This window comes from Notothenia rossii (assembly GCF_949606895.1).
Source record: "Notothenia rossii genome assembly, chromosome: 12".
NCBI lineage: Eukaryota > Metazoa > Chordata > Actinopteri > Perciformes > Nototheniidae > Notothenia > Notothenia rossii.
The window spans coordinates 8,802,390-8,830,352 of record NC_136911.1 but is presented as its reverse complement, the minus strand read 5'-3'; the positions used below and the strand labels follow the sequence as shown (position 1 = coordinate 8,830,352).

Sequence of the window (27,963 nt, the reverse complement as noted above, 5' to 3'; positions counted from 1 at the left end):
GCAGATTTAAACCAAAGTAATCTTAGTACTATTGAGTGTTGTAGTAGAGTTTGCTATCGCTGTTGTCTGAATTAGAATGTAAATTAAATCCGATGTGTTACAAATAACCAGCCTACTTTTCTTCAACATCAATAAGCCTTTAGTAAAGCTACTTAAGTCCACCTGTAGATATTCTGAGGCTAGAGGAGTCATGTCCACTACGTTGGCATGTTATTTAAATAACACTGAAACACCAGCAGAGGGCAGTAGAGTCTAAAGGTTAAACTGTTCATGTAAGTTATAGCAAATGGTTAGTTTTCCCTTAAGTTTCCCTTTTTTAATTGAATATTATACTTAATCCTTAGAGTAGTAGTTGCTTAGGTCACCTTTAAACAAACAGTGTGTCATCTTTGACTATGCCTACTTCAAACGATCCACAACACATAAGTGTCAAAGAGCCAAAGACAATAAATTGAAGCTACAGGTACCATCAAAAACCCAAGAACAACATGGCCCCAGAGAGGCATATTTTATTTCATGTCAATATATTTCAGGAAACAATATACAAAGCAATGACGTGGGCACAGTTACTGAGTGTGTTGCAGTTCAGTTATAGACCCAATAGATAGTATGGTGGAAATGAAACAGCTGAGAACCCTGCTCTTCAACAGTGGGGAACAAACAAGAGCGGGATGGGACGTGCTAGAAAAAAAACCAACCGTGTGCATGACATGCTTGTTGAAGATCTGTTCCTGTTGGGTGAAATAAAGTGTGGGTGTTGCAGGTAAACGAGGCTGTGACACTTAAGACTTTCAACAAGGCACTAGCGTAAGAACCAAACCTAAAACTCCAATAAAATAACCAGTGCTCGCTTTAGTTGAACATCTTTATTACAATACATACATTTCACATTTGACCGTGTGCCCTCTTGCTGCCCTGCTCTGACACAAGAGGTGATCCACATACATCCGCCTTGAACCCCACACTGCTGGAGGACCACTCCTTATATGGGTGCAAATCAAAGTGTGTGGATATCGTTGTTATTTATAAATAAAACCTCTGCTGGTTAGCGACTGTACAAAGGAATGAACCAGTGGTACCCGCCTCTTCGTAGAATATGAGAGAGGGGGGGGGGGGGGGGGGGGGAATGGTCCAAAGCAGCACGCCGTCACATCTCAATTTAAATCACTCATTCCACCACACCACCAGGCACTGTTTTTTTAATTCTCAGATTGGGACATGCAGAGCCACCAGAAGCTGCGAGTAGATCAGTGAACCGTTTTTCAGCAAAGACCAAAGAGAGGGGACGTCCATGGCGCCTGAGTACAGCTTATATTTCACAGGAAGAGAATTTAGAGATATTTAAACGACATTGACACCAGTGCTAGACTTGTGTGTATATTAATGGCTTCCTCCTCCACATGCTTAATGGTTCAATGATCTATGACCAAATGAAGCTTTTTAAAGTCTGCGTTAAAATGAAGGAGAGACTAGCTAATGAATGTAGCCACCTAGCCGTTGATTAGTTTCGATGTCAAAAGCTTTAATAGGCATGGCTTTCCATGGCATTCAATCTACAAAACGTATGTACAACATAGATAATCACATCTACAAGAAATCTACATTTCCCCCCCTGCCGTGGGCTTGTTTTTTTTTTTACAGAATCGAGTCTTGTAAAGCAGCCCCCCCCTCCGACAGCTCGTCAGGTTTCACTCTTGGTTCTCCAGCCCGACGGTCCAAACTGCAGCTCCTGTGTTTAAGACTGGGCTCCAGAGGAAGTGACCGGCTGCTCGCCCTCCAGCTTCCAACTATGTGCAATGGGTCTTCCCCCTTTTTCTCCCACAACCCCCCTGCTTCAACTGCAGAAGTCTTCAGACCATGAAAGAATTCTGATTCTTCAACTTTTCTAGTTCTTTGATTTGCTGTCTCAGAAACAGTATCCTGTGGGGAAAGACGGAGAGGACAGTGATTATTTGTTCTACCATAAATGCCAACAGGTGCTTTCTTAGAGAATACAAATTCCTCCTCACCTCTGCTCACGCAATGTCGCTTGTATTTCACAGACTCTGACCAAGGAGCGCAGGTTTTTGAGCTCGGTGCAGTTCTCCGACATGCAGATGCTCCCCATGGTGTGCGCCTCTTCACGTAGTCTCGATGCCTTTAAGGGTCACACAGGAACATTAGTTTAATAAATGGGTGTTGCTGCTAAAAAGATAACAAGTTGGACAGTTAAGAGGTACAGACCTGTTTCTCCGCGTGCTCGGCAGGCCAGCCCTGCACGTGCTTGATAAGATTCTCGTTGAAATGGGCGGCGAGGGAGGGGGTGAAGGAGGTCCGGGCTGCTGAGGCGGAGGGGGGAGCGGAGGCAGAGTTGGGGGCGTGGCTGCTGGAGGAGGAGGAGGAGACGTGGTTGGGACCCGGGGAGGGGCTCCTATGACTGCTGCAACAAACACGGGTTGAAGGAGCATGTCAGTGTTGAGACATAAGGAGAAACGGACCTTTCACAAAAAGGACCAATCAAATTGTTCTCAGCAGCAATATTAAAAACACAACTTCCCTCGAGTCTCAATATAGCTGATCACCAAATATAGGTCTTAGCTAACAGACATCTTCAGGAAGATTACTATTTGATCACGGCTCTTAACCTGTTAAGCCCCGAGCCTGTTTTTCAGGCCTCAGGCTCGAAAATGACATGCCCAGAACAAATGACTATATCTTCACTTCTTCAGAATCAATATAGATGTTTTTATTTTAAAGTAAATTCAGATTGAACATAGTAAAAAAAATGTAAATTATAGTTCCCGTCTAAAAAATTAAAAAACATTACTTATAGTGAAAACCACCTTTGAATGATGGGATAGTAGACTAAAAGCTTTAGGAATCTAAACTATAACATGTCCCCTGTATCAAGAGTGATGCAAAACAAACCTTTTTAGAGAGGTTTAGAAAAAGTAGGTCCAGGCGGACTCACCTCTGCCGTATTTGCCGTATCTCTGGAACCCATTGGTCGATTTGGGTGATTGACACCACTTTGTAACCGTTAGAGCCAATAGAATCGAGGGGAAGTTCCTAAATCCATCTAAACATTACCATTGGTGAGTTAGAATGATGCGCTCGCAGCATGCCCCAAACCGGAAGCTCCGTTACACTCTATATGAAAAATACGTTTATGGCCAGAAATGGACACAGAGCCATTGGATTAACCTTCAGCAGCGTTTTAATGCCCTTGAACACAACTTGTGATCGGAAAACAGCAAAGGTAAGACGTATTTGCCGTTTTGGCCCCGTAAAGTGAAGTTGAATGTTGTCTTTGCTGACTGCTAGTTCGGTGAGGTCGCACAGTGATGATACTTATACCAATGGAATCTGTGGAATCTCAGCTTTCATATGATATCTAGTGCAGATAGCATGAGGTATAGAGTATCGCTACCGTGAGTTATGTGCTAAAAGTGCGTTAGTATTTCTTCGCTTAGTGCTGATTCAGACGCTTGGTGTTAGACTTGTGTTTCGTTTAGGTAAAAATTGTTTATATCGTCTGATAGCTGAGTTTCTTCCCGTTAAGTGGGTATGACATATTAATAGGTTGTTAAATGTTAAGAAGCCCTGAGACAGTTTTGTGCAATATTGTTGCGGGGGCAATCGGGCTTAACAGGTTTTTGATGCAGCAGCTCGGCTTCATTCGTTTCATGTGAACATTTACTAGAGTTTCAGATGAGAAAAAGGAATTTAGATGGTAGAAAACCAGGAGTGTGCTACGCGTTGGAAAGACAAACAACATAATACAAAATGAAAAGTAGTAACTTAGACCTTGTATTTACATGCTAGAACACATAGCAAGATTTGGGTCTATCTCAGTTCCTCACTGATGAAACTTCCGAGCAAATGACTGACTTTGAAACAAGAAGGAACACTAAGGCTGATCAAATATTTTTACAAACAGCTGTGTCTTCACCTGCCAACAATATATTCACAGAGGAACAGAAGCATCAGGGAGCTTCCTCCCCTTTTTGGAAATCGTTTCACAAAGCAATGAATGACTTCAATGAGAGACTTCTGAATGAAGCAGCTACATTGTTCCATCAATGAACAGCAGGTGGTGCCACAACATTACACAACGAGGATAATCTAAAGGCAGGAAAACCATTTTTTATGTGGTGGTCCAAACTTTGATATGAATGGGTTCTCCAAAACATTGGGAGATGAGGTATTTCCACTTCTGTCTTGGCCAAATGTGAGTATATGGACTTAGCAACAGCTGCCACCCCAGGAGCCTGGTATAATAATGACAAAAGTTAAGCAAACGGATCTAGAATTCCCTTCTCGTGCTACTTATTCTTCTGAACCTAGTGCTCTTGCACGTACCCCTGGCGCTGCAGGTTGCGGGGGGAGGCCGTGGAGGCATCGTGACTGTGCTGCTTCTCGCTGGAGAGGGTCTGTTGGGAGGAGGGCTGGGGATGAGAGGACTGCTTCCCTGATGTCGTACTCGCCTAAACACAAATGAGAAACAACACATCAATCCAGATCCTCTCCAAAATACACAGTATACATATACATGTATACTTCAAAGTGTAGTTTGATATATCTATATAAAAACGTCTTAAATTTCAACCAGCTGGCCTATCTCCCCACTGTATTTAAACACACTGAATGTTTGTGTCTTACTTTTGAATGTGAGATGGCGGGCTGCGTGTTGTGGAGGGGTTTGTTGTGACCGGCGTTGCTCTGTGGCGTGCTGATCCTCGGAGAAACATAAGACCTGGGCGATGAGGCGTCCGATGTTAACGACATGGGGGACTGGTTCGATTGCTGAGCTGCTGGACGTACGCAGAGAAAAAGCAAAACAGCATAAGGGTTTCAGTCAATCTTCTCGAATTACAGCCGGCAAGAAAACCACTATGAGCAGGTACATGATCGGGGAAATCTTAAAGACATTCATGCAAGTCAGGTTCGCTGATGCCATTATCAAAACTTTAAGTTTATCAGCAGTAATTATTGGAATAGACAAGCTTCTGTGTGAGTTGTGCTTACCTTGGTTGGAGAGCTGAGCAGCTTGAGAGAGGATAGTAGTGATATTGAAAGCTGATGGTCCAGCAGTGAGGATCTTATGGAGCATCGACTGTAGTGAAGCCTGTGTGACAGCAGCTGTGAGAACTGGAGAGGTAAAGAGACACACTGTTAGTCCCTGCACTGATTTATAAAGTCCTGCTACACAGTCAAATACAGTAATGTGTCCAAATGGAACATGCACTAGGTCCACAGTGCTGAAGAGGATTGATCAGCCAGCGATTGTTATTGGTCGATATTCTGTATTGTGGAAGGGTAAATTAGGTTATGTGTTCAAATGTAATCTTGTAAAAAGTATTTGTTGAGAAACTTGAATAAACAACGAATGGCTCACCAACAATTGAAGTCCAATAATGATCTAGGCATTTTCTAGGTATGAATAGGTTTTGTTTATTATTATTATGCAAGTACTTTATTCTGACTGGACAGGAAGAATAGAAATGAGCAACTTCGGCAAAAACAAACCCTGTTCTATTCATACATTTAATTAAACATGCGCATGTAAGAACATGGAACAGGAACACGAGGAGAAGAAGCAATAAATAAACGGCAATTAAGAAAAGCTTAGTCAAAGAACAAAATGAGTCTGAGTCCTTTCAGACAACCAACTTCTGAGAAGCGTATGATGGCGTCATCTTCGCTGATGGGATGAGCGTACAAAAACCACCGAGGGAAAAAACACAGCCAGTCCGGATGCATGATGTGCCCCTTACAATGTCAGCCAAGGTTTTCTCTCAGTTTTGGCACAACATGGACTCTAAGAATAGTCATTCATAGTGTACTCAACTAAAGTGCTTGTGGGATGATCAATGGGTATCTTAAATCCAACTGGGATAGAGGGGACTGCTTCCACCAATTTCTCATAGCTAAAAAAGTAACGTGGGATACATTTGTAGCCCCCCCACAGTTGCCTTTTCCTGACAGACAATGTGAAAGTGTCTTCTTCTTCTTTATATTTAAAATGATTCTGTCTCGCCTCTCTCTGATGGTCGGTTTGGGCGCTGGCTGCTGGAGTGAAGGGAGTGGCTCGGCCGGAGGCCAGACAGCTGATCAGAATCAGGTAATCAGTGCCGGAATAAAAGCATGTTGTAACCTGGTTCGGGTCTGTTTTGCAGTAGGCGGGATCCTGGAAGCTCGCCAAAGGACCTGTGAAAGTTCCCACCCGGGCAACGTTTGAGACCCGCGTATATTTTTGTTTGGAGTTAATAAACGCCTGTGTTCAACCAACCTGCTCTTTCCGTCCCTATTTGAACCCTGTGTGAGCGGAGAGGCTCACAGTCGGTTTATCCGGTATAACCACAGCTTTCTACGCTTTTCCTTTCCACATGGCTGTGACAGGAATTCTTTATCACTGGCCCAAAAAACTATCCAAACCATCTCAAAGTGAATAACAAGGTCAGCTCAACTGCTCTTTCTTAATTTTTGTTTTTATGTAAAGCATTTGTCATCAACAACAGCTTCATACTTGTTTTGTTTTCAAAGTGAAAGTAGGTGGTTACTTTCACTCTGACAGAAGTCTCAAAACACTGTCACTGGTTAAGAAAGTCACGACAACAAAAACCTCCTGCTCGCATTCAATGCCCTTCACAACCTGGCTGGCCTCCTTCAAGAGTACACCCCCTCTCGCTCCCTTTGCTCTTCCTCTGCTGGCCGGCTAACCGCCCCCACCCCATACCTAGTCACCATGGGTGCTCAGGCTTTTAGCTGCCCTGCTCCCAAATGATGGAACTCTCTCCCCCCACACATCTGACAGTCTGACACAATCACCACCTTCAAGTCCCACCTCAAAGCCCACCTGTTCAGATCAGCATACTCACTGCAGTATGTCAACACCCACTCCAGTGAAATACCACGATTAAATTCCTAACTTCATACCACCGTAAAAAAGAAAGTTGTCAAACCACTCAGTTTCATTTCCCTTGGAGGAATCCTTTTCACTTCAGTCCAGAAGCAGAGAGCAGTACATGGTATCATTTCAAAGTGTCGCCCTGTAACTAGTGCTCATCAAAGAGCCACTGCAGCCAGCTGAATGGAGACAGTTGTCACGCATCGTCTGCCTTCTTTCTTACCTTCGTTGATTTTCGCCATGTCTACGCTGGCGTTGTTGAGCTGCAGCGCGGTCTGAAGTGCTGGGAGGAGCTGGCGGAGCAGGGCGGGGTCATGGAGGAGTGGGGGGGCAGGGGACTGCAGGACTGGGGACACGGGCACCGTTGAGGCTGATGATCCGTGGGGCCCCGATGAGGCGTTCAAGCCCCCAGAACCAGAAGATGACGATGACTGCGTGGCTGCAGGCTTCTCCACCTGGGCTGACTCTGCAGAAAGGAGGAAGCCATTCCATCAACAAAGGCAGTCTCACAAATCAATTCTTACCAAGTGATAATGCAGTTGCTCAACATTGAGCAAGTGAAATCACACATCAGCCCCATTATGGAATGCTATCACATCCTTTGGCTGTGCAGAAGACATGCATATAAAAAGACACACAGAGATTCGGCCCTGCAACTTCTGGCAATCTACAAATAGGGTTTATGGCCCTGCATGGCATTCTGTGACAAGATATCATACATCAGGAGACAAGGACAGGTGCAGACTTGCTTGAGCTTCTGAGCAATACATACTACAATCTGCGAGTCATTCAAACTACATCGCTTGTTGTATTTGACTTAATATAAACGAGAAAAAGCTGCTCATAGAAGGGTAAGTGAATACATCATAATTACAGTACACAAAACGAGCGACCAATTACCGGCTCTAAATCATGCTTAATAACCAAGCTGTGTGGTAGGATTAAGTGCGGTCGAAATGTTGGCTGTAGGTCGGCATAGGGGTTCCTACAGACCCTCGCCGATCCTTAAAGATTTTCACCGAAATCATGAATTTGTCTTAAGGCTGCGTTGGAACAGACTGAAGCCTTCCATGAGATAAAACAGGCCTCTCATTCATTTAAGGATACTCTGGCATCTCAGCATGATGCCAACAGAGGGTTTAACTATAGCAGTATTGGATGTACAACAGTTTCCATCACATGCAAGGGAGCACACATTCCTGGTAGACTCCACTCCGAATTAAAAACAGTTAACAGTTATGTTTTGCCCTCTGATAAACCTTTTATTCTGTTAATCTGGATTTCTTCAAATGCATTTCACTGTCTCTAAAGGGACCTTGAATAACATTCCCCCCAACAGAAGGCCCCCTTTGCTATTTAAGCGCACTGCTCTCTGGATAAGACGGTACCCCGACAACTAAATATTTGCTTTTGCAACATGAATTGAAAATGTGTTAGTTGATTTAGTTGTCAAGGTATGGCATGATATAATTACAAGTTTCAAATTAAAATCCTTTGAAGTGTCAATGCAAGTTTTGCATGTATGAAAAATGAAAGAAGCCAAGAATAATCTAAAAAAGCACCTTAGATTTCAACTGGTGTTTTTGTTTGTGCAAAGTTAGGCGATTTAAATGTTATTATATATCAATGAGTCCCTAACACCTATATTATATGTGAAACTAGTCATTTGAGAATGTAAAAGCTCCCTATACACAGGGCTCAGTAATAACTGAACGTCAGCTTCAGTCAACATTTTGACTGAGGGCAGAACATCTCCATCTGCCTCTAATGCAACACAGAGTTCCTGCCATGTGATCACCCACAGTTATTAGGAGCCGTTAGTAGTGATGATGCTACAGGCCAAGCTGCCCTCTATGAGTCTAACACTGGTCTTGATTAGCCAACTATCATATATTGATCATTTATTATGAAGTATATTCAGCAAGTGTTACGATCAACAGAAGTTTCAAACATCAGCACTAGCTTTCCACAGCAAGTGAACAGGGGTTTCTGCAGTGACAATGTCCCTCATGACAGAAGGACTTCTGGTAAATTGTCCTAATGGAATGAACATGGGGTTAGTGAACCCACATCAATGAATCCAGAAAGAACACAACATGTAGATTGTTTGTGTCTTTGCTTTGACACCTAGCTTGTTCGGACAAGTTGTTGGAGCGTTTCACCCTCAGGTTCAGTAGGGCTGTACCCGAATATCTGAATATTCGGTCGTTGGCCTACTATTCGGTTTTCAATTTCGTTATTCTGATATTCTTTTTTTTTCTTATTTTTTCTCCTAAATGTATGCTATCAATAAAGGAGAATTGCCACATTCTTATACTTTTTAATTGCACTGTTAAAATGCGGAAATATATACGATCTCAGCTTGGGCGCCTGACATCGCTTTCAATAGCTAGATCTGATCGATATAGACATAGACGCGAGTGAAGTCTAATCTGACAGGAGAGAGAGATCAGCTGCTGCTGACGAGTCGACACGCAGCTCTGCATAATGACCTGCAGCGGTGAGCGGAGAAAAACACACACTTCAGGTTAGAAAATCACACTTAGCTATTTTAATAAATGTATTTAGCCTACCTTTCAAACTACAGTACCTAAACTAGTTATAGATATGTTTATTTTTACTATTGGGTCACTCAGTCATTACTGGATCAGCGAACTGCATGAGATACTGACGGGCTGTCAGGAGAGGGAGAGAGCTCTCTCTTACTGTAAACTTTTGAATAATGTAGTTACTACTACTACTATAATTAATGAAGCTGCTTTATCCGCAGTTTAAACAGTAACGTAACACATAATAAAAACGTGCACACGCCGAATATTCGCTGCTGATTACTACCACCCCCCCCCCCCCGAATATCCGCTGCTGATTACTACCGAATATCCGGCGCCCGAAAAATGGTATTCGGGACAGCCCTAGGGTTCAGTTCATCTATATAAAAACACTGCAATTGCAGGGGTGGCAAAAAAAGAGGGGGGAGGGGGGTCTTGATCTTGCTTTCTATTTTCCTCAAGCTGTTTTATTTGTTTACATTCAGAACAACAAGGCTAAAAGATAATGTAATCAAATTTGCTTGATGTGCAAAGGAGAACAATTGTGGCGTGTGTATGTGTGTGTGTGTGTGTGTGTGTGTGTGTGTGTGTGTGTGTGTCAGTATGCACCCATCAGAGCTAACCTCCAACAGCACACTCATGAGCTGACAATCTTTTACCACTATGCATCAGGACATTGTTTTCTTGTCACAGTTTAGATGTACACTGGCACCTTCCCATGCTGTTGCTCTCTTGCCTCATTTTAAGTTTAACAAATGTAATGTCTAGGACTTAAATATCCATAGGAACCCTGAGAATATTTGGTTCAAAAGGCTACAAACCAATTAAAACAGGATATTAAAAACGCGGAGAAAGGTTTGAGGTAAATCTTCCCAGTAACACCAGCGTGCTCGGACACAGAATTCCTTTTCCTTATAAAACACTGTTAAGAATGAGCACAAACAAAAAAATCAATCCTCTGTATCGAATGAGTCCCTGAACTGGCACACGCAGTGCATGTCTGAATTAGCCCTTCGTATGTCGTCGTTCTATGCATGCAACTATCAAAGGCATTTCATAGATTATGGGAGTGGTTAGAAACAGGTTATTCATGATACATGTCATCCTCTCAGTGATAGCTTAAGTATCTTTGGAGTAGTTTGATAGAGGAGCACCACCGTCTTGAAATCATTACAAAACATTGAACCTAGGAGAAATATCATTTTCAGGTGACTGAATATTACCCGTTTGGCACTATTATCCTGCATCAATGTGTGAGTTTTAGCCAGGAATATATGTATTATTGAAACATACAAAAAGGTCAGACTAGGGGTGCATACCGGTTCCTGGTATTACCGAAATAACGGTTACTGGCGGCTGCTAGAATCAGATCCGGTTTTCGACACAATTTTTTTCTTTTAATACAAATTAGGCGTAATGTCCTTAAACTCGCGCCCAAACCGTCGGAATTACGATGTCAATTTCGCTGTGAAACTCCGCAAACGAGTCACTTTAGATTTGCATATGACTGCCAGTCTGAATGGTGGGGTCTGTAGCCACTGCAAGAAGTTTATTTCTGGGAAAGGTGGCAACACATCCAACCTCCAACCAATGCTGTCTCGTATGGAAACCAAGTACCTTTGTGTTCAGGGAAGCAGCGTGCCAAGCAAGGGAGTGTTCAGTTCAGCAGGTGATATCCTAGCTTCTTGAAGATGAATGCACAAAACTGAACTCTGATGGGATTTGTTTTCTTTCATCAGGCAAATGTTGATTTTAATGAAGCCATTTGTTTTATGTGCAATGCCGAGATCTCATGATCCTTTATGTGTTCTCTGGTCAGTCAAATCTCAGGTTGAATATTGATTATACTGGTGCTATTTTCTCTGGTGCCAAGATGTACTTGGTACACCTGATGGTTGTTATAAATGATATTGCAGAATCTGTTTTCTTCATAGATAACGTGTTTTTCATTGTTTGTTCAGTACTAAAAAGGTCCCACAATTAAATGTAATATTCATTTGACATGTTAACTATATCATAAAGCACTTCATGAGAGTAATTGCAGGATGATTCAATTGTTCCCTTATGCAACATGAAAGTATCACGATATGTATCGGTATCGTTTAGTGGTATTGGTATCGTAAAAAAGCAACGATATGCAACCCTAGGTCAGACACATCGTACGTCAGCTATTTCCACCAAGACTATCTTTATAGGGTTGACAACCAGATGGGGTACAACACTCTGGACGACATGCAGACTGAATTGAATTGTGTGTGTGTGTGTGTGTGTGTGTGTGTGTGTGTGTGTGTGTGTGTGTGTGTGTGTGTGTGTGTGTGTGTGTGTGTGTGTGTGTGTGTGTGTGTGTGTGTGTGTGTGTGTGTGTGTGTGTGTGTGTGTGTGTGTGTGTGTGTGTGTGTGTGTGTGTGTGTGTGTGTGTGTGTGTGTGTGTGTGTGTGTGTGTGTGTGTGTGTGTGTGTGTGTGTGTGTGTGTGTGTAAACAAACTGAGAGAACTGTATCAGAACAGAAACACTGATTCATCAGAAACAGTTTGCCTTGCTTAGTTATGGTGCAGTGTGTATGGAAATGACAAAGAATCTGAGAAAAAACGATACGTTCTGATGAAGAATTGGCCAACTGGAGATGAACGTGAAATCCAAGTGAGCTGTTGCTTTGCAGTAAAGTCTCATGAACGGAATTATACTGCATCATAAGGCTGTGCAATTAATCGTATTTTAATCGCGATTACGATTATGGCTTGCGAGGATTATGAAAACAGCATAATTGACAAAACACGATTATTTAGCTGGGTGCGCTTTCGCCCCTCCCTAAAAGCCCACTCGGCCATGTGGGAGTGACATGTGTTGTGAGTGTTCAGCGCGAGCGAAGATGTCAGAACAAGAGCACCAACTCGTTAAAAAGAAGGGTCGCAGGGAGATTCCCAGTCGATCGCGAGATGTGTCTAAAAATAGAACAACAATATTCTATAACATAATTTTCCTGTGCCAGAATAATGCACTTGAACGCATCAAAGCTTTGTGATTGGCCGGCGTCACCCCATGTGTCGGGGAGTGGCTGGTGGGCACTATTTCGCTGACGTTGTCCGTGTCAACAGGAGTGACAGTCCGCACACACACAAGACCGCAATTATGGCAGAAGCAAAAAAAGCCCAAAATATATCATTTTCACTCCGAGTGGGAGGATTGAATTATGTTCTATTCCAATTCAAAGTCCATCTGTCTCATCCATAGACTGTATATTTAAAGGTCTCATCTGCAATGCGAGTGTGGCTTTATCGAAGAAGGGTAATTTAGGAGCGGCATTTCAAAACAGTGCACAAACGCTACGAGACGGAATTCCCTCCTAATTCTGCCCTACGCTCCCAAAAGGCGAGGGACCTGAAAGGACAGCTAAAATGCACAACAGTCCATTTTCACCAGGCCCAACAACAAGAGCAAGGCTGCTACCATAGCATCTTATCGTGTCAGTCAAGTTCTTGCGAAACACATGAAGTCTTTCAAAGACGGCGAAGTTGTGAAAGAAGCATTCCTGGAGGCTGTCAACGCGCTTTTTGGGGACAGTAAAAATAACAGTAGCATTTCAACAGGTTTTTGATATAATAAAAACTCAAGTTAGATACCGTTATTAATCAGCTGTAAGTTTTAGTTTGTTTGAACTTATACATTATAATTATTGTACAAAATGGTATAAGAATGCAAACATCAAGATATGTTCTGTTTAAATTGATTATAGTCTATTATCAATTCAGGTGGAATATGTTGAATATGTTTTACCAAAATGTTGGCTATGTTAAGGAGTTTTCAGTAGGTTGTGACAGTGCACTGCAACATATTTGATTTAATTTATTTTGGTCTAATTTATTTTTAATTTATCATATTAATATATGTTTAGTATGGTTTTGGAAGTGCGCTCCAACATATTTGTGATCTTGTTTATTGGTAAAATATTATTCATTTTAAAGTTCAATAAATGGTCAATGAATAATTGTCAAAATAATCGTCATCAATTATTGACCCAAATAATCTTGATTATGATTTTTGCCATAATCGCACAGCCCTACTGCATCACACACACTATGATACTGTGAGCTCACGGAAAAGAACTTTGGTCAAAGGTCAACTTTGCTCGATATCAGCGCAGTGCATGACATTAAGGATTTTGGGAGATGGCCCTGTGGGCCATCTAAGCTAATTTACAGATGGCCCTGAGCCCAATAGAGATTGCCCTGAAAAATGCGCGCGGACGAAATGACACACGAAGGGTTTGGGGGGCCTCGTCTAGAACATTTAGATGTTTGCAGGTCTTAGATGCTGTCTGGTGCATTAGACTGAATTATAAGATGAACCACCACAATATTATATTGTACAATTTCAATTTTATTCTTCATTTCACTTGTTTGTTTGTTTGTTTGTGTTTGCTTGCTTGCATGCCCTGCATAGCTATAAGAAATACTTAAGTTGTTTGTCAAAAAAACTTTCCATCTGATGAAGGCAAATGCCTTCCCAGATGTAAAAAAGTAGAAAACATTACATGATGCTATAACTGCCAAAACAAACATTATTTACACTATTGTGGCCACTGTTAAAAATGTTTGTAATGTTATCTACTGTAAGTTGGTCGAACGAATGCTTCCTCATCCGGAAGCTGACCGAGCAGACCCGAGAAGCAGTCGAGAAGAGCCGAGCGCATCCACGAAGCACACAAAATGGCGACGTCAGAGTTCCCGTAAGCCGGCAAATCTAAATCTCTTCGGTCAAAATGTCTGGCAAAATAATATCCCTTTAGCGCAATACCGCTTCAGTTGCGCCACTTATGTGACAGACAAGAAGAGTATGTGAGAGACAAGAATAGTCAATTCTAACGTCTAACACTTAATGTGGAGAAAGAGATGTCCTGTATGGGTTGATTGTGCGTTGATCTGTTGGTAATGCCTTGGGGTTCCGGTGGGCATGTAAACAAATGCATAATGCTGCGCTATACTTTGTGGCCTCACCCGGTTGCATAGCGACATTTATTGTTTAGGTGTCTTTTAATAAGCAGATAGTCATATCATTAGCTAGAACTAGCTGGATCTGATCGATATGGACATAAACGCGAGTGAAGTCTAATCTGACGGAAGAGAGAGATCAGCTGCTGCTGACGAGTCGACAGGCAGCTCTGCATGATTACATGCAGCGGTGAGCGGAACAAAACACACACTTCAGGTTAGAATATCACTCGTAGCTATTTTAATTACCTCTCAAACTACCTAAACTAGTTATAGATATGTTTAGTTTTACTGTCGGGTCACTCATTACTGGATCCGCGAGCTGCATGATACTGTCATAATACGGGAAGAAACTCAGCTACCTGACGATACGAACCATTTTTACCGAAACAAAAACACAAGTCTCACAAGAAGATTAGCAAGCTGAGATTCCACAGATTCCAGAAATATTAGTATCATCACTGAGCGATCCGAACTCGATACAGGGGAAGCGAAAACAGATATCACAACACGTAGCTTCATGGAGGAAGCTTCTTACCTTAGCTGTTGTTCTGATCAAAATGTGTGTTCAATAGGGACGAGAACCGGTACTAAGTCAATAATGGTACCTGATTGGACGGTATCGGTATACCGTTAAACCGCTGGACAAACGGTGCTGCTATCGGTATATGTGTTACGTCTACTTCCTTAGTTTAACTTTAAACCATTCTGGTTGGTTGGGAACCCTCATCCATCTGATTGGCCACTGAAAATGCCACTCTTCATCTCTCTCAACAGCGCTCTTATTATTGTTCAGACTCCCGTGCTAGTGCTAATAGTGCTAGCAGTAGCACGCTAACAACGTCCTCCCTCAGTGCAACCTGATACGATTTGCGGGCCGTGTGTAAATGTGACCTGAGCAAAGGCTCGCAGGCAGGTTAGCTGCTGTGCACGGTAATATGTTTTGTTTACCTGAGTGAAGTCTTGCAGGCACATTGCCTTGTCTTTTTTTAGTTTATTAACACTGACAGTGTATTAATGTGAGCTCCTACACCTATAATAATTTGGCCTTTCATTGAATGCTTTATAAACCAGTTAAACTTACAGATGTCCTTGTGAATTGGAAAACTGCATTTAAATGTTGTTAAAGGTCAACGTTTCAATGTATGGTTCAACAATTGTTGGTCGTTTACTAGGAATTGACATATTTAAGCTAAAATACTTTGTTCTATGATTAAACCTTCAGTCACAATTTGACGTGTTTCAGTTCAGCATATCATCTATTTTGTGATGATTTAAAAGTACAATCCAGGATAATATACGGATCTCTTGTTAAGCTAGGTTGTCAGTTTGAAATGTCTGGATGAAGATGTAACTGATTTACAAATGTTAAAAAATTCCTATTTTCATCCTCTGTCTGAGGGGAAACCCCGAAAAGCATGATAGGGCGAGCCAGGCCCCTTTAAGTTATTTTATTTATTCGTGTCTGCTTCTGAGAAGCTAATGTATAAGTTATACAATTTTTTCTGCAAGAAAATTACAATAAAAGGACTGTTTAATCTTCACATCTTGTATTCATTTCTATAATTTTGATCAACAAATTATTGAAAAGTATCGATAATAGTATCGAAAAATACCGATACCGATAAGCAGTACCAGTACCGGTAAAATCCTAACGATACCCATCCCTAGTGTTCAATGGCATCAAAACAATAAAAACGCTGCTGAAGGTGAATCCAATGTGTCTGTGTCACTCTGAAATGATTCCTGATAATCCATCTTCATACATACTAGTTGGAGCCTAGGTTTCAGTTTTCAGAGCATAACATTGCTTTCGACTGCGTGCGCATAGCTCTCACTTGTCAATGGTAACGTGTGTGTATGTGGAACTCCCCCTTCGATTCTATTGGCTCTAACGGTTAAAACGAGGTGTCAATCACCAAAATCAACCAATGGGTTCCAGAGAAACGGCAAATACACCCAAATGTGTTTTTTGTTACTAAACCTCTCTAAAAAAGGTCAAATGCAGTGTTTCCCCTACCATTGACTTGGAGGGGCGCTGCGCGCCGCCAACAGAACCAGGCGCCCCTCCTGAAATTCAAGGTGTTTAAAAAAAAAAGGTGTTTAATTTTTCTTTTTATTCATTTTTTTCTTTTTCTTTTTTACATATAGCACCAAATTGCAACTAATCTATATCTACGGTCACTTTTCACATTGAACATGTGCTCTTTTATTAAATAAACTAAACACTTTCATTTTAATGTGAGTTTAGTGTTTTTGACCCTAAGAAACACTGATGCATTAATCAATAACAATAATACACAGCTCCTCTCTCTGCTCCAGAGGATTTAGAAAATATATATCCCATTTTTTTTTACTATGTTCAATCTGAATTGACTTTACAATAAAACAATTATATATTGATTCTAACTTTTCTACATCCAACTCACAGGTTTATCATTGCTTTGAGAAAAAGGGGCAGCAATTTTATAAGGAAAAACCTGATTAGAATTCACCATCACACACAAACAACTATCTTTTCTTATCTCGAGTGTCAACACTAACTAACAAGACTGCCGTTGATCAGCTCAAAAACAGTCATCATCAGGTAATAACACTTTTTAAAAACATAGCTTTAAGCAAAGATGGGGACAAAAATGGAAACACTCATCCTCGTCCAGCCAAGCAGGATATGCAGCACATAGTACGAGGGCGCTAACGAATATTACGGCCAGCCAACTTTCCGGCGAAATAATGCATTAGACTAGATCTACCGTAATTTTCGGACTATAAGCCGCACCTGAATATAAACCGCAGCAGCGGCATACCACTCTCGGTTCCACTTTTACTTTTGCGCGCTACCTGTCTCACTCTTTTCCGGCCTCCAGCTTTTCCTGCTGGAACCCGCCGCTTAAAGGTTGGGGTCCGCGGACCGGCCATAGAGCCCATAGAGTTAAAGGTGTTGGCCGTTAGCTGTAAAAATCCATAGATTAGCCGCACCGTTATATAAACCGCAGCGTCGAAAAATAGGGAAAAAGGCGAGGCTTATAGTCCGAAAATTAGGGTAATTAAAAAAAAAAAAATCACAGTTTAAGTTTAAGCCTGCTGCCTGCCACTTGTCCACCAGCAGACCAACCGGAAACTAATCCACTATTTATTCGGAGGGCCATGAAAACAAAGCTGCCATCGGACTGTCTATTTGACACGATTTTCATATTTCATATCACAGAAATATTGTTTTCTGGCATCCCTTTAACATTTTACGGGAAAACATTTTGATAAGAGGGCGCCGGTGCAGTGCCCCTGTAAACCCTGCATCAAACAAAGACATGTAATGAATTAACACCAGTCGCAGCAGACTGGTGAGGATAATGTGTGTTTTTGTGATGTTTTTAACACTTACTAGCTGCAGTGAAGCCGGGGGCTGCCGATGCTTGCATAGCCTCCCGTCTGTAGTCCCTGTCTTTGGGGAAACTGTTGACAACCGCAGTCTTTGTCGTCTCTTTTTGCTTCTGTTCTCTGTAAGACACAAACAAGTATGCATGAAACCAGTTATTCGTTTATCCAATCTCTACGAGGCACCTATTTAAAAACTCAAATGTATGGAGTATGTACAAACAAGCGGTTGACGTCAAGGGTTTGTAGCTACCTCTCCAACCATTCTTTAGGTTTCTCCCACTGGGACACCTCTGTCCTGCAGTTGTAATAATATTTCTTTCCGGACGAGCTGATGTGCTCTGACCAGTCGTCCCCGGGTTCGTGAGGCTGTGAAGAAGAAGAGCACATATTAAGCTGCAGGAGCCAGCCAGCCAGAAAACTATTGTGTGCAAGGGTGTTGTGAGGGGATGTGATGCAAGAGCTTGTAATGACATCTGAAAAGTACAAAAGATATACGCAGAAGCTTTTTAAGCGGAAGGCAAGGCTTATTTCTGATAGTGATCATGATACCTGAGGTAACCAAAGTGAAACAGAATGCAGAAAATTAGAACAAAATTGCACACCGTTACCATTTTACAGTGTAATCCAGTGCTTCATTGAAGTCTTGATATGACGAGACAAGCCCATCGAAATTAATTATGTCCATTACTTAAGCAAACTTGAAATGACCGTAACAGTGTGGCTGATCCCTCTATGTGGCAATATATCATCGATTATCAAGCCTGCAGATTTTGAATTGGCTATGACGCACTTTGCTCTCTCCATTTTCTTGGTTCAAACGATAGCAATGCAACTATATGTAGTAGTTAAGGTTGTGCACTGATTGTTTCAAAACACATATCTATGATCAACGTGGTATAACTACAGTACAGCATAAACTACCAAGAAAAACTGTTGCGTTGTGCTGTGTTTTAGTCCACCGTGCCCTCATGCCGAGGCGAAGGAAACACTTACTGTGTCTGAGGTCTTGCTGGGGTTAGAATGTGAGTTGGAGCTATGAAGGGAACTGTGGTTGTGAGAGTTTTCTTGTGGAGAAAAACTGGTCCCTGCAACAAAACACAAAAAGAGAGACAACGGTCATTTGTGACAAAGATGTAAACCCCCTCTAGCCCCTACCCTCCTTTCAAAAACAAATCACAAAGATGACATATTTCTAATTCAACTTGCCAAAAGGTGACAAGTTTCAATTGAACACTATAGCTTTAAAAGGTGGGGTAGGTAATTTTGGAGAAACCAGCTCGAGTGCGCTAGAATTTTAAAATACACAGCCGGAAGAAATCTGCCACTTCCTTACAGAGCCCCTCCTCCAACACGCACGAACGCACACATGAGCAATGAGGGCACGAGATAATTTTGTGCACAGATGGAAGGCCCGGCTAAAATGATTGGTCGTGCTTTTTACAGTATTACGGCTTCCACAGATGACATTTTTGTATGGATTTTTTGTCAAAGCACTTAAGATATTCATTGCTCTCGGGATGTTAAAGAGCAACTTCCAGGTTAAAGACACCTGTGAATAAATGTGTAGGAAAATGATGAATACACTAGATTTTCCCAAAAATGTACAGAAATATACACTAAAGTGACATCTGGCGTCGTTTTTGTAAGAAATGTTCACTTCCGCATAAAAAAGCCTCGGCACGTGACCTCCCGCGTGTGACGTAACACGGGGGACTCAAGGGGGAGAGCGGCCGGTGTAACGTATTAATAAACATGGATCCCAATGCTAGTTTCGACACAGAAGACACAGAAGAAGTTGAACATGAATATTCAAATGCATATGACGGACCACAACCTTATAATTATGAGCCTGCTAGGCGTCCAAGAGACCAGGAGCAGCCAAGGATTAGAAGAAATAACGGCCATCGGAGAGAAATTGAGCTGTGGTGTGAGGAGAACCAGTGGAGAACAGAGCAGCTATCTTGGTGAGTGACCGGCGTTAGCTACAGAATGTTAGCTAAGGTCACATCACAACATTGTAAAGTTAGCTATCATATATCAGGCTATAACTAAAGTAGTATTGATAATATAGTAACGTTACTGGCAGGACTGTTGATACTGATCCATAACAGAAACTAATGCGCAAGTATCAGCCGTATCTCGCGTTACCTAATGCAACTCCACACTACGGTGCTGTGTACCGGAGGAGAGACGCGAGATACGGCTGAGACTTGACGATCTGGCGGAGAAAGGTTGTGGAGCCTCCGTTGATATGCCATTGTAAATGGCTTGATGGAAAGCAGGTGTGTAGTCGGGGAGGGTGCACAGCTGATTGCAGCAGGTGAGTGGAGGTTGAGCCCGGAGCCAGGAGTGACAGCCACCACGCACACACGGGAGAGAAGTAATACGGTTTCCTGATAAAGCTGTGGAGAGTATGTGCTGCAGGAAGGTGGATGCACAACGCACCCAGGAACGAACGCTAGCTCCGGTCCTTTTTACTGTGGACTCGATGTCCTGACAGGCTGGTATTTGTGCAACCTGCACAAACACAATACTGCACCATGATTACAAATGGTGAAATACAATGTAAAACTACCGAAAAATACCAGCTCCTTAAAACACAACCGCTCTACTCAACACAACTCTACTATACCCGCGGTCAGAGAGCGGAGATGTGTCCCCTGTGTGATGTAATATGACGAGTTTGACGTATGACCTTAAAAAAAAGCCGTTTTTAAGAGCAGAGCTCAAAATTGCTCCTTTCCCTCTGAATTCCTGCCCTTATGTCTCGTAAAACATATCAAATCCTGCATTCACTTTTTTAAATTGTAATTTTTAAGCAAGTTTAAGCATAAATGTAGAAAAAATAACAACCTGCAAGATGCTCTTTAAGAGCATTCCATGGAATATAACAAAATGTATAATATTTGATATGTTGATTCCAGTTTTCTGTTGCCTTTTGGGAAAGTGTTTGTTGAGCGTGAAACGAAAATCCATTATATTATTTATAATGAAAATAGTTAACCAAAGTAGCCAGGAGCAAAATGCCACCTCATCCCCCAGCAAGAGGATTGTGTCTGTGTTCGACACTTGCATTCGTCTGTTAAATAATAAATGTAAAGAAGTCATTCCATGGTTTAGAGCACCAAGTTGAGTTCTGAACTAGTATACATCATATGCAATTACTTGTAGTGTTATTGCATCACTGCGCAAGAGGGAGCTGTAAAGTATGTGTTGCTTGAAAACTATGACAGACAGCAGGCATGTCAAAATGTGCAGTAAATACCTGATGAAGAGTAGAGCTACACTTTAAATACAAATAAATGATTCAAGCAGAAACATGTCATCACATGACGTCATCTATTTGCGCTGCCGTCATGTACATTTGGCGACACAATAAACAAGCTTTGGTCACAGCACTGACACTTTTATGAGCAGAAACCTCAAGCTTTAGCCTTACACTAGCTAGCCTGTGTATTCTGGTTGATTTTATGCCATATCAGCATTTGTTGGTCTGTACATGTGGGTAGTAGCAGCAGTCCCACTGTGGGATTTTGGTTATACATTTCTAATGATGTCATTTTTATGACGCACGCTGTCTCCAATGCCTTAAATCTGAGTTGTACTATAAAATCCCGTACCACAATTTAACAAAATATGATTTTGGTAGAGTATCCCCTATATGAAACGATAGCACTGTCAATTTCAAAAAGTGTCCTACCAAAATGTTTCTCAATGTATGTAAAGCTGCCACGATGATATAAATATGGCATCATCTTTTGGAGGGGTAAATCAAGAGCATAGGGGTGTAGAATCATTATTTACACTTTTTAAACAAAAAGCTCAAGATCAGAAGTCCATTTGTGTAGCAGTATTTCTTAAAATTGGTTAAAAATCTGTCCCAATACTTGTGCTGCCTCCCTGGTGTTTCTGATGTAAACACCACCAAAGGAAACAGAATAAGTGAAGCTATCAGAGAGCAAGACTGAACACGCTTCTGTTGATCCTATCTTCTCAAATCTGTCAAACTTTTATTAGATGCCATGTAAGCACTTGAGGATAATTGTATATTTGTAACATTTTTTAAACGTCCTTCAGGAGTATAATAACATTTCAGAGAGGCAGAGGAAGACTTGGATTGAAAACTTTTGGTGAAAAGGTTTTTCTCAAATAAAGCAGCAAGAGAGGGAGGACGCAGTGAGCACTCGTGCGTGCCCTTGGGGCCACACGGTAGGGCTGCTCAATTAATCGTATTTTAATTGCAATTACGATTATGGCTTGCAACGATTACGAAAACAACGTAATCGAAATAAAATTATTATTTTTTTATTATTATTACTTTACATTTTTCAAATTACATTTGTATTATTATTTTCAGTTGAGTTATACTTAGAGTTCAGGATAATCAACTGCTCAAAACATGCTGTTCACATTTTTTCTCCAATAAATTAATAAATAATGTTTTCAAAGTAAATGGATAATTGTTTTTAATAATCGTGATATCAATTATTGACCCAAATAATCGAGATTATGATTTTTGCCATAATCGAGCAGCCCTACCACACCGAGCCGTGTTTTGCAATGTGTAAACACACAGGACTGGCAACAATCTTGGGCACAACCACAAGTGCAAAATAAATGATTTAACTTGTAAACTACAGCATCTAATGGGGCATTCACCTGCAGCTTGATCATGAAAATCATACCATAGGTGTCAGGGATAACAAACGTGCGAAAACCCGGCGAAATACTAAAAGGAGATTTGAAGCGAATAAAGAAAATATTTTACAAAACAGTTTACAATCCAACTTATCCTTGAGTTGGACAGGCATGTCCCAAATGTTGCTAAAAAATCTGTTAAAAACCTTAATAATAATACCTTTATTCTCAAGTGAATCTCAAATCTGTGCGTGGCTGACAAATGTCATCACTTCATCTAACCCACAACCTTGTTTGAAATGGCATAACCCATGTTTGTAACCAATTATCCTCCACAATACATTGTCCTATTAAACCTAGTTCCCTACAATGTAATGTAGGCCTTCACGCTGCATTACTTGAATTGAACAGCATTTAAAAAGGATTTGACCATACCGTGCAGGGTTATCAATGATACAGCCTTGGCGAGAGGAACTCAAATAAAATAAAAGGCCACTCTGAAACGTGCATTTTTGCTTTATTGGGGGGGTCTGGGGGGGTCCGAAAACCAGTCAGTATCTGGTGTGAGGCTTAGGGTTAGGGTAATGTTGTGAATCGAGTGGCCTGTGTTTGTCGTCCATGACATACGCCTGCCCATACCATAACCCCACCACCACCACGGGCCACTCGATTCACAACATTACCCTAACCCTAACCCTAACCCTAAGCCTCACACCAGATACTGAATGGTTTTCGGACCCCCCCAATAAAGCAAAAAGGCACGTTTCAGAGTGGCCTTTTATTGTGGCCAGCCTAGGGCAAACCTGTGCAAAAATCATGCTGTCTAATCAGCATCTTGATATGCCACACCTGTGAGGTGGGATGGATTATCTCGGCAAAGGAGAAGTGCTCAGTGTCACAGATTTTTTCAGATTTGTGAACAATATTTGAGACAAATGGTTATTTTGTGTATGGAGAAAATGTTTTAGATCTTTGAGCTCATCTCATGAAAAATGGGAGCAAAAACAAAAGTGTTGTATTTATATTTTTGTTCAGGGTAGATTCCTTACCACGTTCCTAAACTCTGCAAGTCGTTGCCTGACAGTGTTGCGCTTTGGGTATTTTTCATTTTCACTGACCTTTGATATTTGCATCATCACATTCTGTATGATGCTATATTTTTTTTATTCCCAACACCAAGGTCCAACTCAACACAAAGTATATTAGGGTGTTAACCGTGTGCATGAGAGTTACAGGCTCTCAGGCATGCATGATTTGTCTTTTCCAGGTATATTCTATATGATCCAGGTTCCCAATTTAGTTAATCATTTGGGCCCATTCAATTCTATAATATCATATTTCTACAGATATTTCACTCTGTCTATTTCAGCTGTCAAATGACGGTGCAGTATGTTCCATTGAAACACTGCAATGCACAGTGATCTAGGTAAACAAAAGCCCCAACAAATGAACAACAGTGGATGCAGAACTGACTCCAGCCAGGTGTAATTAATGATGTCAGTGCGATCAAACGGATCATTAGGAGTAAGAGACCCTTCCATTTCAGAAGCTTTTTGTATTTGAACTTCAAAAATATGTTCAAAGACAGCTTGTTCAAATCATGTCTACAAGAGGGCACCTTGCAGAGAAAATAATCCGACAACAGACGGAATACTCTATTTATCCGTTAGATAATTCACTTTAATTAGCTGTGGTTGTTTTTAAACTACAGCCTGTGAAGTTTGACATTTTCACAAGTGACACATAGGGCCTGCTACCTAAAGGTTTTCCACATTTGATTTGAACCCACATTTTCCAAAATGTATGGCATCCCTTGCATCTGTATGAATGTGCGTTAACATGCGAGTGTTGACTAGTATATGTAAAAGCGCTTTGAGGGGTTGCAAAAAATAAAAGAGCTATATAAATGCAGTCCATTACTATTGGCTATCTTTGTTAAACAGGATCAATAAGAGATTTGTTTGCCTCTGCGATATTCCCGGTATTTAACAACAAGTGATTGATTTATTGACCTAGCAACGTACTCACCACTTAAATATTCAAATGTATACTGTTTAATTTAGTCCTGGTAATGCAGGTATTTAAGAGAAAGTAAAGGGCCTCCACAATAAGCTCCTTTCAGAAGCCCTGCAACATTTTTTATCAAATAATGCTGGTCCAATAGCTTTGTGGCATAAGGGATTTTGGGAACATCCCAAAGTTACTAATGAGTAAGACTGTCCGTAGCATATGAGTAATTTAGTCATTAGGTATACTTGTGTGACAAAGTTGGTTCTGAATTTCAACTATTTAATTATTTTCCGGCTATCAACCACACAGGACTTGTTGTAGGTACATTTCCAATCCCCCTTTCACAGCCCACTATGGCACAATTACACCAATTTGAAATCACGATAGCTGCTGCAGAATAATGAATCCATGATTACATTAGCCATTTTCATTAGTAAAAACATTATTCCAATCACAAGAGATGGTTTCTAAAAGACTAGACATTACCCAGTCTGCAATTAACAATCTATTTTTCCAGGGAAGCTAATAACCGATGAAGAACTCTCACCTGTAGCTGAAATTACAGCAGACACTTTAATGAGCTTGGTTTGGCTTTCATAAAAGCTTTTCCATTCATCCCTTTTCAATATGCACAGAGAGGATAATGGGAAATAGAAGGGCAGCAAACATGGCAATGCAAGATGGGCGTCAAAAGTACCACATCCATTGTTTTTGTATTCAAGCCCATACACTGGCGGTATCTTGATGCGTATCCACACAAAGATATGCACCACTGTACCACTTTCCAGCGTCAACTTGTCAATCCTCAAAAAAAGCAGCGTTTTCCCCCCAGATCAGCACATTTCAGCCATCTTACACTATGAGTAATTTGGCCTGTATGGCATGTGTGATTCTGATTTGAAATCATTCGCCAAACCTATAAGATCCAAAGTAAGTAATTCTTACTTCTCAGGTTAGGCTGTCAACATTTGCAAGTAATGAGAGTTATAAATAACAAGCTTATAGTGTTCAAGAGCTATAGCTAGAACCAGAAAATAACATGAGCAGCATTTGTTGTCATTTAACCTGTTGTACATCTTAAAGTATTTATCTCATACCCAAAAACAACATTGGCGTTTGTATAGAAACCCAGTTTGATCAAAAACAAAGCCCTAATAGGCAGCTTCCTATAGCATAAGACTGCTGAATCAATGTAAGCTGTCACTTTGTTTTTTTATGTCATTATCTAAAGCATAGACAATATCCAATCTTATATATCTCAGAATAAAAAGCAACACTGGGTTTATGCACATTGTACACATATTCTTGTAACTGTCTGTGTGTTGTTATGGGTCATATTTTCATCTTGATCTACAAAGTAACCCACAACATCTCCATCAACCATTGAACCGCAAAATACTATACATCCTTATTAGTTTTGTAGCCGCTTGTCTTTAGACGGATGTTGTACACACAGCAGTGGCTACTGCAGTTCATGATTTGTCTTACGCATATGTTATGACCATACAAATTTGAAAAACAGGCTACACAAATCAAATTTTTTGAAACTCAGAACAATACCACCATAATAAACTATAATCAGCCCCACATCACATATACCACATAGATGGATAAAACTGCCTTTCAGCTTTTTCCACAATCCTTAAAAGAAATCCAGTCAATTAAAAATGTTGTACTTCTGAAAAAATTCAAATGAATACAACCATATTCCACTTCACTACACTGCATTAGAATGTAAACAACATCTATTTTTGTGGTTTCAGTTATAGAAATTAACTGCCGACAACTGACATTTACTCAACTGGTTGAAATTAAGTGATTTTTGTTATAGATATTTGGTAGGTTGCTACCAAATTTCCTCAGTGCATCTATGTAACTTCAGCCTCTGAAATAACTACTTTACTACTTGGCTGTATTTATATCTGAGGGTAACAGGAATGAAGTATACAGCTGCAGTGTTGAAGAGGCGTAGTGCAGTTTGTTTTGAATCTAAACCCATTATAGTCTCAATAACCACTCTCTCACCTCCATCCCTGTCTCTGGCCCGGTGTGTATGGACAGCCTTTGCTCTGCTGTGCCCTGTGCTGTCGATGTGTTTGTTTTCAGGGCTGTCAGACCTCCTGAGCATTTTGCAGGGAGGAGTGACATCTGAGGAGTCTCGCATCTTTTCATGGCGGTGGTCCCCTCCTGGATGGCTCTTGGACGAGTATTTGAGAGCCTGTAAACACAAATCAAACACCTCACAACAATCCAATATTTTGTACGAAGACTGATTTCCTCCTTGTGTCATCATCACAATGTCTCTCAAACCAGTGTCACCCCTTGTTGGGCTGTTCAATGTACCAAAGTGAAAAACAAACTTGCTATGAATATTTTAGTAATTGGTTAGGGGTGCTAATCTTGAATCAAACAGCTATTTATGTATGGTTTCAAAGTAGAAGATTAATATATGTCGCGTTAGTGTCACAATATCAACTATAGTGAATGCTCACTTAGTAACAATGCACTTATGTATAATGACATTTATTTTTCGGATTAAGGAAGTAAACAGAAGGTTTTATAAGACAACCTAGTATTCACCTTCGTCATTAGTTATAAACTATATTTTGAATGTAGTGGTTTATGCGTGGTTTTGCAGTATTCATTAGGAGCCCCTTTAATGTTTCGGAAGCTTAGCTAGCTATATCCTTAAAATGACAGATTGCGGTCAGGCCCTAATCGGACTGACTAGCAACCAAGCTAACTGTAACAGGCTATCATTAGCTTTGAGCTGCAACTAAACTCGCCTGTACCTTTTCAAAAACAGCTGAATTCGACGAAACATCCAGACTATGTTGTCGTTGCCTGGTAATAACCACGTCTGAACGTATTTGCAACGTTTAGACCGTAATTTCGAACACAATATGTCACTTTTCACGTTATTTTCCGCACTGACTGCGGCCTGTTGTGCTTTCCAGAAGCCTGAACTAGAGTGTCCATTTTAATCTTATTTGCTGCTAGCAAGCTAACAGGCTAAACAAGCTAACAAGTACCTGATAGGGCTGAGTATCTCTTCGGTCGCACCTGCAAATAAAAAGAAAGACAGTTGTGAATATAACGCTTTAAATGTCAAATAATATAAATAGTTCTAAGAGCAGCAACAGCTGAACGTCTAAGTTGCTATGCACTTATTTTGGTTTCAGTAAAAATGGCGGATTGTAAAAGCGTAGCTACGAGTTAAAGGAAAATCAGAATAAGTAACGTTAAAAGGATGTTTACCCATCGCCGAGTCTCGGTTGTTTCCTTGCATACATTACCATCAATGCCGTGTTAGTGTGTGTGGAGTGGGATGTGAAAGATTGATAACGGTACTCTATTCTTCTTGTTGATTCGGAGATCTAAAATTGTCAATAATTTCAACCTAGCTTGTGTGTATTTCAATGCTATCAGCAGCACTGGTCGAAAGAGCGCCCTCACTCAGTCCATCTCCCACTCAGACACAGCCGTATCTCTATCTGCCCACAAAACGTAG

The 27,963-nt window shown here is 41.0% G+C and overlaps 1 protein-coding gene across 2 annotated transcripts; it reads right to left on the bottom strand.

Annotated features, from left to right (window-relative positions):
- Positions 1 to 493: 493 nt before the first annotated feature.
- On the bottom strand, positions 494 to 27,963 carry waca (WW domain containing adaptor with coiled-coil a). Of its 2 annotated transcripts, none has more exons than XM_079661031.1 (13): positions 27,711 to 27,963; positions 27,485 to 27,515; positions 26,478 to 26,670; positions 18,798 to 18,889; positions 18,055 to 18,170; positions 17,809 to 17,924; positions 7,113 to 7,355; positions 5,008 to 5,130; positions 4,642 to 4,793; positions 4,342 to 4,466; positions 2,224 to 2,419; positions 2,010 to 2,137; positions 494 to 1,920 (listed from the first exon to the last, which is right to left on the bottom strand). In XM_079661031.1, exons 1-13 carry the CDS (start codon positions 27,749 to 27,751, stop codon positions 1,851 to 1,853), a joined length of 1,626 nt encoding a protein of 541 aa, XP_079517157.1. In that variant the 5' UTR covers positions 27,752 to 27,963; the 3' UTR covers positions 494 to 1,850. The 2 variants fall into 2 exon arrangements, with proteins under 2 accessions (XP_079517157.1, XP_079517158.1); XM_079661032.1 differs by having other exon boundaries at positions 4,642 to 4,790.